Here is a 12,365-nt window from a genome sequence, read left to right as displayed (position 1 = left end):
TGAACACCCTCAGCATGGCATCCCTTCCCAAATGCACTGGACCATGTATCTGTCGTGCCATTGGACTCGCTAACTCCTCAGGTAACACAGCCCTTCCATCTGCTGAAATCCAAAAATCCATTTCGCTTCTCACACACCCTGCTGTTTCCCACGCCTGCTTCTCAGATTCAGGTGCATTTTCTTGCATTTGTTTCAAATCTTCCCAAGTATCAACTGTCTCTAACATCATGGTCAATTCTGTCCTTTCCTGAGCCCCACTTACTTCCACCTCCGTGAAAGAATAATCATGCTTCGCACAATAGCGGGCAACTTCATCTGCATATCTGTTTCCCTGTGACACAAAATCCGAATTTTTCGTATGAGCTACACACTTTACAACTGCTATTGCAGCTGGACCCTGTAATGCTTCTAACAGCAGCCGCACAAATTCTCCATTTCTGATTGGCGAACCAGAGGAGGTCATGTAACCCCTCTGAGACCACAATTGCCCGAAATCATGAACTACACCGAAACCATATTGGCTATCAGTATAGATGGTGACTCTAATTTTGCTACCTGCTATACAGGCACGGTTCAATGCAACAATTTCTGCTACCTGAGCGGAGTGTACTCCTTCCAGGCAAGCGGCTTCCACAACTCCAGTAATGGTGCAAACAGCATAAGCTGCTCTCAACCGACCAGTATCGTCTCTTAAACATGAACCATCGACAAAGTAAATTTCATCGGGGGTCGATCAATGGTTCATCTACAATATCTGGCCTGGGCTTCGTGCATAGTTCAGTCATATCAAGGCAATCGTGATCTTCACAGTCTTCGATCTCAATGTCATTAGGGAGTGGCATCAGTGTAGCAGGATTCAAGACAGAGCACCTCTTAAGGGTCACGTTCTCTGCAGCAAGGATAACTTGCTCATAGCGCGTGAGCCTACTGTTGGTCAAGTGCTGGGTCTTGGTCCTGGTCATTAACAGTTCCACAGAATGAGGTACATACACCACTAACTGGTGTCCCATCACTATGCTTTCACAACGCTCAATGCTGACACCTGTTGCAGCAACGGATTTGAGACATCCGGGCAACGCTGCGGCTACTGGATCTAAAGTAGCCGAAAAGTATGCAACTGGTCTACGGGCATTCCCATGTACTTGCACTTAGACTGACAAAGCACAGCCCTCCCTTTCGCAGCAATAGAGGGAAAATGGCTTTTCATAATCCGGCATCCCCAGAGCCGGAGCACGACACAAGTCATCTCTCAGCTGTAGGAACGCCATCAAGCACTCGTTGTCCCATGGTACCGGATCACTCACCTCCTTGTGCGTCAGTTTCTGTAAGGGTTTTGCTTTCAGTGAAAAGTTAGCTATCCACTGTCGGCAATAACCAACCATTCCTAGAAACATCCTAACTTCTCTCTGTGTTGTAGGCGAGTTCATCTTCATGATTGCCTCTATTCTATCTGGTGACACCTTACGCTTTCCCTTTTCTATCCGATGACCCAAGTACTGTACTTCTGTCAGACAGTACTGCAGTTTACTCGGAGATACCTTGTGTCCATTTTCAGCTAAATGGTTCAGCAAGGCGATGGTGTCTTCCTTGCAAGCCTCTTCTGTTCCTGACGCAACAAGTAGGTCGTCTATGTACTGGACCAGAACCGAATTCTGGGGCAGTACCAGACTTTCAAGATTCTTTTTCAATAATTGATTAAAGATTGATGGGCTATCTGTGAACCCTTGTGGGATTCTACACCATGTTAAGACGCGATTCTCCATTTTAAACGCGAAAAGATACTGGCTCTCTTCGTCTAATGGGATTGAAAAGAAAGCCTGACAAAGATCTATCACTGTGAACCACTCAGCTTGGAATGGTATCTGAAACAGTATTACTGATGGATTCGGTACCACTGGACAACATGAAACAACAATGTTATTAATCTTTCGTAGGTCCTGTACTATTCTAAATTTCCCACTAGGTTTCTGCAAACCCATAATCGGGGAGTTGCATGGACTTCCCACGATTTCTTTCAGTATTCCCTGTTTAATCATGGAGTCGATCACAGGCTTTATTCCTGCAATCGTCTCTTGGGACAGCTTGTATTGTGGCGTTCTTGGATAATCAACATTTGGTTTCACTATGATCTTCACTGGCTCTACCCCTTTGGTCAATCTTATCTCTTCTCCTGTAAAATCCCATACTTCTGATGATACTGCCTCGCGTAAGTCCCAAGGAAGATCCTCCACAGTTAGAGTAGGATACAGTTCTATGCATGTTCTGGAGTTCACAATTTTGAAGGTAGCATCATCATCTGTCGTTTCTACCTCTACTCCCTGAGGCGTGCAGTATATGGTACAATTTAGTTTGCACAATAAGTCCCTTCCTAACAAACACACAGGACTTGAATCACATACTACAAATTGATGTTCATTCATATAATTTCCGATCTTTACTGACACTGGTTCCGTCAAAGGGCTAGTCATTCTCTTGTTTGCGACTCCTACCACCTGAATTGTTTCCCCCGACATTGGTAGATCCGGAACCACTGCTGACCTCAAAGTTGATCGAGTAGCTCCAGTATCCACCAAGAATGTCATAGGACATCCTGCCACTTCAGCCTCAACAAACGGTCCTCTTTGATCCACTTCCAGAACTGCCCCGAGGGTACAGTCCTCTTCTTTGCTTACACGTTGGCCAGTCAATGGATCAATGTAATAACTTTTTTCCTCATCTTCGAAATGAGGCATTTGTCTAAAAACCTTTCCCCCTGTCGAAATCTTTGGTGGCTGCGGAAACTGAGCTCGTGGAGCCGAAGTCCCCCCTTTGGCCACCTTGATTCTCGGCACTGGTACCCCTTGAACTGGAACCTCTGGAACCTCCTCCTCTACCTCTAATTCTCCATTCTCAGGGTTATAGGGACACTCGCGTCTCCAATGCCCCACCTGATGACACTGGTGGCACTTTGTCGTTCTTTTTAATGTAGCAATGTCAATTCTAGGTCCCACTTTTTCCTCACTGTCTTTATTTTGATTGCTTGATTTCCGTCTCATTGTCCCTGTACCCTGCTGCTGCTGTCCACCCTTCCCAGCTGACTGCATCTGCACTACCATCAGCTTCTCTTTTAGCTTCTTTGCTTTGGAATCTATTTCATCGCTGCAGTACCTGGCATACCTCAAAATCTCATCTAATGGTCTGTTTTGCCAACAAATCAAATGTTGCTGAATCATCAAACAAATATCAGGTCTCAACCCCAAAACAAACTTTGACACAAACTGTCCTATATCCTTGGGGTCCATTACATCGAGTCCACTGTATTGTTTGAATGTTTTCAGCAATCTCTCATAAAACTCATGAACTGTCTCCTTGGGTTCCTGTCTTGTTCGGTCTATTTTTACCCAATCTATGTCTTGTGGTGGGACCTTTTCCTTCAACCAAGTTATTACTCTTTCATATTTCAACATTACAATTTCAGACGGTCCATTTGTGGCAGCATTCCTTTCTGGTTCTACCGTTGGCCACTCGACACTAGTCTTGCATGCTGTCCACAAATCTCCTGGCACCACAATGTCAAACAAGGTGTTTAAATCAATCCACAATACCTTCGATATTTTCACAAACCTTTCTACCTGCTTATACCACTCAACGGGATTGTCCCTTAACTTTGGAAATGAGTTGGTAAATGCAGCCAAATCTCCTCTACTCCAGGGCACATGTACATAGTTCCCATTCGATATTTCCCTCAAAGGAAATGCCTCCATCTGCATTACCCTTCCCTCCGGAGACATCACACTCGTGCTCCTCCTGACAGTACCCCGTTTGGACCATCTCTCTTGCCACTTGTCCAGATCTCTCCACACTCTTATTCCCGCTATCAGTTCTCTTATGTGTGTCTTTAACCCTGTAGTTCTCTTCTCATCTAAGTCTTGATCTGAATACTGCAACCTATGGTTACTCTGTAATGTCCTCGTTCTGGACAAGTCTACCATATACTTGTCTGCCAGTCCAGACAGTTTCTCATGAATTGCTCTTGCCTTTCGGGTAACATCTTTTGCTATGAACAGTAACTCATCTTGTTCATACAGGTCAATCCTTTCTAAAGGCAACGTTCCATCTATTATCTCATCCAGGTCAGATTTTAAGCTAGTGACATCGAGTCTTTTGGCCTTTACTGCAGCTCTCAGTATGCTAGTTCTAGGGGGTCCATTCACATCTCTCCCATCCCAGCTCCGAGTCCTACGTCTAGGCTCAGGCGAGTTATGGGGAGTCCTCCCTTGTTCCCACCTCTCCAGGTCCCATGCAGTTCCATCCTCTCTGGGTGTATGGTGAAACACTTTCCCATTTCTCGTAATCCCACCAGTCCCATCCTGCATGATTTCCCTAGATTCATGGTATGACATTCCATTACTCCCCCTTTCTTCACAATTGGTCTGTGACCTCTGATCACCCGATGTATAGCAAGATCTTTCATTGTTCCCCCTATTCCAGTGTTGCACATTCTCCCCTGGCGCGTGATGAGTGCACCTAAACCTATCTCTGTATGCTAGTACCATTTGGTCTCCACCCTTTTCAAAGAGCCGAGACATCTCTTCACACTCCATGCTTCTACCATCTCGCTCCTGCTGGTCTCTCCCATCATTAGGACGTATTACTCCTCTGTTCTCTGGCCTGCTACCACCCCACTCCTGACTACTTGCACTAGCCCCGCAGTGAGACAATGTTCCGTTGCCTCGGCTTCCCCATTCTGCTTCTGTTCTTGGCCTGCTGGTTGGTGCTTCTGTGGACCCCTCCCATTCTCTCAAATCGGCCCTCAACTCCTTAAAGGATTTCGGCCGTGGTCCCCTCAGGTCCATCGGTCCTCTCTGACCCCCCTGTTCTGCTGCGGGACCCACTGCTGGATCAGATGGGGTGCTCCACGTCACTGGTCCTGGCAATTGTCTCCAGGCATTTGTCGTGTTATTTCTCCTTTCCATTTCTGCTCTCTCTCTATCTAACCTCATCTGTTCTTCCTCTCTGTCTCTCTCGGGGTTGTAAATCGATACTATAGGACCTATGGTAACGGGTACTTGTAGAGCGTCTGGCAACCCATAAGACTCAACCCTCTCTGTTTCCGGTACCTTCTGCACCACAAACCTTCCGACTACTTTCGGTACTGTACTAGGCTGAGGTGTCTCCTCTCTTTTGGGCGGTGTCCACTCTGATATAGGGAGTGGTACATATCCCTCTACGGCAGGCCCATCATCCCTTGCGAGTCCCCTATCCTCCATTCTCCCAACGTTCAGAGGCGGTCTATCTATTAGCAACCTGTTTATCAAGTTGTCCTCCGACTCGCTCTCTTCATCCTCTTCCATGAGCCTCTGTTCTCCTGTCACCTCTCTCACTGGGTATAACTTATCCACCTCAATAGCCTGTATCCTCCATCTCTTGGCGTCCGCATCCCATTTGGCATCTCGCACTGCCCTTACTGATCGCTTCAACCTGTCTTGGCGCCTGTTCATATTTCTGTCGTGTGCCGCCCTAAGCCACGCATTAAGGGCCTCGAACTGGGTTGGTCTAGGCTGAGGATTCAATGAGGACATAATTGATTTCAGCCGATGTAACGCCTCTAACTTGAACGTTCCATACTTAGGAAACGTCAGTTCTTCATTCCCTTCCGAAATCTTATTCCATTCACTAATCCATAGTATCGTATGCAAGCCAACATTCGCTGCCATATAGTAAGCTGGTGTACCCTCTGGCGGTGCCTCTTCCCCGTAATAAGAGTTCCTTCTTTTTCTCTTAAAAATCTCTCTCAAACATTTAAAACAACTCATGTTCAAAACCTACAATATTTCTATTTTCTCCGCGTTTGTTTACTTCCCGATGACAATCCACCAATCTCAGCTCGGTTCTCGCTAACTGGCCTATCAGAACGCGACTTCTCCCTGACGTCACACCAGCCGCCCAATCCCGTCGCGGCTCTTGCCGACGTCACACCAACCGTCCTATCGCGTCGCGGCTCCTCACTAACCGCCCTATCTCAGCGCGACTCTCGCTGACGTCACTCGTCCCTCTTCGCAGCGTTACCCCTCCTTTCTCAGCTCGTCTCCGCGTTTATGCATGCGTCCCATTCATACTTCGAAAAATGATTACTTCCGTCCAAGCGATCACTTTTCTTTGACTGTACGCCCACTGTCAATCTGTAATTGTCACCTTAACTGGCGAAATGTCTTTCCGTTTACGTCCAGACAATCGCCTTCTCTGATAGGTTACTTACACACAGTAACTTTCGACCAGCGTCCGTTACTCACACACTCACTCTTACACTCCCCCTATCTCGGTCCTGCGGCGGTCAATGGTACCTCATGACCCCCTTACTCTGGTCGACAATTACTCTGGATGTTCGATACACCCGAACCACTTAAGCTCTCCCCCGAACTTAAGATTTTACCAGGTTGCGCGCGCTCACAACCTTCTCACAATCACGCTACAGGCATTCAACTCCGCAAGACATTACAATACAAATACAACACAAAACACCGCAATCTGTCCACGCATGACCCTTGTTATACTCACTCTCGTCCGATACTGCTGCTTTTCTCTCTCCGTCAGCGCCTTCTTCGGCAGGCCACCTCTCGAACTCTAGGGACCTTGGGGTAAACTAACCTAGTCTAGATTACCTTCCTCAAGAAGATAACCATCCTCACTCTGCTACCAACTGATAACGCGGGATTTCTGGTCTATTGTTATCTTACCAGATCCCAGCTCAGGTCGACTGAATCGTTGGTACCTGTCATTGAGTAAAAGGCAATCCACTACTAGGTTAATCAAGAAAGAACTTACACCACTCTAAAGAACCACTTGCCACTGGAAAAGGTTAAAAAGTTTAATTTAAAGCCAAAAGTATCTGGAGATACAAACATCTCAGAATAAGGTTCAAAAGATATACAGGTATCAATATTAAAAGGAACTCTCTGAATGCTCTCAATCGACAAAAGGAAATTATCAAAAATATCTCAAATACCATTAGAGTTGCAAGAATCGCTGTGAGTTGCAACTTGAGAGTCATTTACAGAAAGCAAAAATACAGGTTAGTCTGTCCCTACACTAGACTAAGTGACATCCCTACTTAACAAGATCTTTACCTAAAAAGGTGTCAGCAGTGGTGACTTCCAAAGAAGATCACACACTTCCCTTAGTCTTTGTCTCAAAGTCGAAGTCTTTCAGTTCTCTATCTGCCTACCCATCCGCTCTCTTAGGCTCCTCAAATCATCTGCTCTAACTCCACCCCGGGGTGCTATCCCTAATACAAAATCACATTTCCAATAGGAATAGGAACGCCCCTTAAGACGCCTCTCACGTGGTGCAGTTTCGAGCGGCAAATTCCGTGCTAGTGCTCCTCGGGACTCTTCATTAAAGTTGACCTTGCTTCACAGGCTTCTCTTCGACCAGGCGGTACCCCCTAAAATTCCTGAAGACTCCTACAGGCCTGTGCCTGGCGCCTCTGAACAAGGGCCTATTCATTATTTCTGATTTAAGTTCCCCTTGCACCTGCAAACAGACACTCTCTCGGTAGGCCCCAAATTCCAGCATCTGCCATATCTAGAAGTCATAAAACATCTTTGAACAGACCTATCGTCCGTGCTCTGTGCGACCTCTCCTTAACGAGCTCATGCAGATCAAAGTAGCGACTTTATCTATTCAGGCCTACTAAAATTACATGAAACGGGCCTCTGCAATATGCACATAAAATTTCTTTGTTTAAACAGTATTCTAACTAACACACATTACTATAAAGTAACACATCTATTTAAAACATACTTCAATTCCATGATTAATAATACTTTGCAGTAAAATGACATTAGAATCCAAGTCACTTAAAAGTGTAGCAGCATCTTTCATTTCTTGTGAAATGCCATGTAGCCTACACATTTTCATGGTTTGCAGAATTACATTTCGTTTCACTTAGTCATCTAACGTGTGACTCCAACATCATTTTAACATTTCTACAACCTCTACATTAGTTTTTCACACTTATATATGCATCTATTCTAATTAAACACTCATATATTTTCTCTATATAAGTTGACACTCTTGTATATTCCACACTAAACTAATACTACGTGCTTGTAAATATGGTGCACTTCTACATTTTCAGATTTGTGCTCTCTCATGGGTATCTAAGTACTATGTATATCTGTGCCTACTTTTTTTAGAATAAGATGATTATGAATTGATCGATATGTTTATTTGGTTTTTATGCAATTTCTGTATATTTCATGGGGTTTTGTCCTCGAAATAAACACAATAAATGACTATAAAAAAGCCAGAAAGCTATTCTATAATATGTATAAAATAACAATATTTACGCAATTCTCGCAACGATTTCATCAGATACCCACACTTCTCAACATTAGTTTGAAAATGGATATGCTTGGAAGTCTGTTTTGGAGCCAGGGAACCACAGTAGCTGTACTCTTTTTTTTTTCCAACCGAAGCAATGTTCCCGTGGGCAGGCACAGAAGTAAGGCCAGGTTCTGTTTCCTGGCAAGCTTTAATGACTGAGATGAAATCATTAAAAACACTTTTGAAGTACGTTTTGCACAGGGCGCCGGGGGAATTAGTCACCCAGGTCTTTTTGTTTGATAATTGAAGCTGTCCACCTGCTTCTCCGCGACTGTGCTCGGCGCGTAGTTCTTTGTATTAATGTAAAAGCGGCTGACGTTGTGCATTGATTTTCCCCCGCTGTTTTTCCCAGCTCAGCAGTGCTGACTTCTCCTGGAGTATCCATATTTCTGACGTTCGGCAGCTCCACCTGGACGACATCCGGCGCTCCTTTTTCTTTGTATCCTTTTCTGGTGTGAGTGTTTCCAAGCCAGGTAAGTCTGAATGAAGAACACAAAGCAGGCCACGGCTGATGTTAAGAGATTTTGGCGCGAAGGTGAAATGACCTATTCCTGGCAGTGGGGCGATGATTGATGGTTCTCAGGACGGGTGCAGGTGGCAGCCCTGTTTAATGCCTAGAATAACCTTATAAGAGCATTGTTTGAAATTATTGGAAATGTGTCTGTTTTGTTTTCTAGGGCACATTTCTTAAAATAGTTAGGGGCCGGCCACGAGTGAGCCATGGTAATTGTGGGTGACAACAACCATCCAGAATTTGCGGTACCATGCAGAATATCCCGTTACGACATAATCAGAGACTTTTTAAGGCATGTTGGCTCTGGCCCCATTAAGCTTTTAGGACTGTCCCAGGTTGTCTAGAGTTTTAAAATAAATCAATTTGTTTACTTGCTTTCTGTTTTTGAGCAGCCCAGGTTGTCAGACCATCACGAAACCACCGAGGGATAGTGAGGGATAAAGAAAACTGCCTATTAGATCCTGGTTAGATTCTGCAAGCCCTTTAGCCTTTTAATGTGCATGGTTTCAGCCCAACTCCACAGGCCTTTGCCTTTATGCAGCATGTGCCTCTTACTATGCAGTTGATGCATTGCCTGCTTCCTCTGTGACTGCATTGTCCTTGTGGAGCCGCTGCTAGATCAGTGCAATAATAGTCAGCAGCATCCTACCACCCAGTGGCGGCTCGCTTGGAACGGGGGTGGTAGGGAGGGAGGGGGGGTTAAAAAGAAAATTACAAAAATGAACTTAACCTTGTCCGCAGAGCCACTGCACGCTCTCCTCTGTTGGCTTGAAGCACCGGAAGCAGCCAGGCTTCCGGACTCTCCCAGCCAATCCTGCAGTGTCGTGATTGGTCTGAGTTTCCTGTTTGGATGCTCAGGCAGTGCCTGGGGAGGCTGGGCATGTTCTCCACAGGGCTGCGCAACACAGTCCATTGCAGAACAGGCCAAGTGCGCAGTACGGTTTGGCTGGCGCTAGAGGGTAGGGCAAACTGTCATGTGCACTTAGAGGTCTGCAAACCACTCCGCCCCTACTCAGGCATCACCGAACCAGCCCTGACTCCTGCATAGAAAAAGAAAATGATAATAACGTCGTATTATTATCATTTTCTTTTTTTTCACTGCTGAAATAACCTTAGCCAAGGAGCTGCCAAAGCTACCACCTAGGTCCGAACATCAGCTCCATGTAGCACAAGCAGTGCAATAGACAAAAGTGCCCATGAGCACTGTTTGCTTGAATGGTTCTGACAGACTAGCTACACCAGTTTGTGGATACAAGGCTTTGCCTGACCATTAGCCTTTCTGCTTTTCTGGTGCAGTCTAGCTGTAGACCGCTTGCGCCGAGTTAGTGTCTGATGATGGAGCATGTGTCAATCCTTGCACAGTGCAGAGCGGATTATATGCTCCCTTCAAGATTGCACTGTCCGTGTGGAGCCGCTACTGGGCTGAGGCAATCACAGCCTAGAGCTACCTGCCTCAGAATCCCAGTTCCTTAATGAGCAGGGACGAGAGTGCAGTAAATAAAGAAGTCTGCATGTGCAGGCTCAAAAGGTGAGGCAATAGTCCACTGCACCACATGCAGCAGGCTTGTTCAGACCACTTGTTTTTCTGCTTCTCTGGTGCTGGCAGCCAGAGAGAGAGAGCCTGTTTGTTCCAGGATTGGACCCAGGTGTAGACTGGCCAACAAAGAGGGTTGTCAATGATCCCCATAGATGCAGAGGGTGTGAAAGAGCTGAAAATGAATAATAAATTCAGAGTTGTACCGAGCAAGGGGCCCCAAATCAAAATTGACCCAAAATCATTAAGACGTCCCAGTAATGGGAATAAGACAAGCAAAGAAATACCACGCCACTTTACACATGTCTTGGACCATTACCAGAGCATTTTCTGCCTGTAACTTCCACCTGATTTGGTGGGTGGAACTAGGCCCAGTTTCACCGCACTCAGTATTTCCATGTCCAGTCAAACCAAGGGTCTCATAAGTGGGCACAGTTGTAACTACCAAGGAAATACTAGTTAGCCCAAATTGTGCTCTGTTACCTAGTGTAGCTACCAGTGCTGTGTGGTATCTGCCCAGCATTACTGTGCCATTACGAAATAAGGACCTAGTAATATGTAGTTAGATGGCGGAAAAGTTTACTGCACCACTTTACTTATGTTCACACCCATTACCAGCCATTTTCCTGCCATGTATTCCACCTACTTTTGACCGGGGGAACTCAGCCTGGGACCCCTACACTTGTATTTCTGGGTGTGAAAAAAAACAAGGGTCTCTGAATCAGACATATTGGCATCTCCAAATACCACTCTGTCTTATTCGGGGTTGCGTCCTTAATGTGTATCATTACATGTTTAAGGTGCCTTTCTACTCTCAGCCACTGCCTCAGATGGTCCAAGGATGGCAACAATTCCTGTAAGGGGTATTATGTCAGTAAAATAGTAAGGGTAGTTGAAGTAACTTTACAAATCTTTTGAACCACTCTCCCCGATTGGTGGACAAGTGTATGTTTAAAGACATTTTTTTTATTGAGAACTTGTGTCTTTAACATGTCACTAACAGCAATTAATAGCAGTACAATCAACCACCTTATCAAAAGGAAAAGGGATACTTAGGGGTTCATTGAGAGGTTTGGGTGATTCAGCCCAGATGCTAACTTCGCGACTTGCAGTTTACCCTCATCTAGATAGAGAGGAACTGCCGAGTTTCCGGGGTGGAAACTCGGTGGACATAGTCAGCAGAAACCTGTTACTCTCTAGTTCATCTGCAAAATGGCCAAAAGATCACGGTGGCATCCTCTTCACCCTTTATTTCTCAGCTTTGAACCCCCAGGTGTGGCATGGGGACCATGGGCAGGGAAAACAAGCAGTGGCCCCCGCTTATTCTACACACTTGCAGTAGACCTGTGTACTATCTACCATTCCTATGTGACTCTTAGAGTATATCCACTCGTATCCCCTCCCTATGTATATAGAGATAACTCTAACCACTAGTATATGCAGTAGACCTTTGTAGTCTCTACCATTCCTATGTGACTCTTAGAGTATATCCATTCGTATCCCTTCCCTATGTATATAGAGATAACTAATCACTAGCATATGCAATAGACCTTTGTAGTCTCTACCATTCCTATGTGACTCTTAGAGTATTTCCATTCATATCTCTTCTTTCTGTTTGTATCTCTTCCTTGTGTGACTCTACATCTTGTACATTTGCAATTTTTTTGTATGTATCTTTTATGTAACACATGTAATCCTTAGTCCTTATGTTTTGCAACTGGTTCTTATGTAAAGCGCTCTGACACCTTTGGGTAAAGTTTGCGCTATATAAAATCGCATTAAATAAAAAAAATAAAAAAATAAAATTATTTTTGTATTTTCCAACAAACTTCTGCTTTGGAAGCTTGTTTGAGAAATACAAAAAAAAGAAATGCCTAGTGTATAAAAACCAAAGACACCATCTCGGCATTCAGATACGTCTGTCCACAATAGTTGCCAGTGCACATAAGT

General features: G+C 45.1%; 1 protein-coding gene across 2 annotated transcripts in view; it reads left to right on the top strand.

Moving 5' to 3' along the window:
• The window catches only part of PIGN (phosphatidylinositol glycan anchor biosynthesis class N), a 1,090,233-nt gene that overhangs the window by 918,537 nt on the left and 159,331 nt on the right, over positions 1-12,365 (top strand). For both annotated transcript variants that reach the window (XM_078687755.1, XM_078687756.1), the window contains one exon: positions 8,720-8,806. In XM_078687755.1, the coding sequence (XP_078543881.1) occupies positions 8,720-8,806 (87 nt within the window). The remainder of the gene's footprint in view (positions 1-8,719; positions 8,807-12,365) is intronic.

This window comes from Lissotriton helveticus, chromosome 4_1, assembly GCF_964261635.1.
Source record: "Lissotriton helveticus chromosome 4_1, aLisHel1.1, whole genome shotgun sequence".
Lineage (NCBI taxonomy): Eukaryota > Metazoa > Chordata > Amphibia > Caudata > Salamandridae > Lissotriton > Lissotriton helveticus.
The sequence above is the reverse complement of the archived record's forward strand: the minus strand, read 5'-3'. Positions and strand labels throughout refer to the sequence as shown.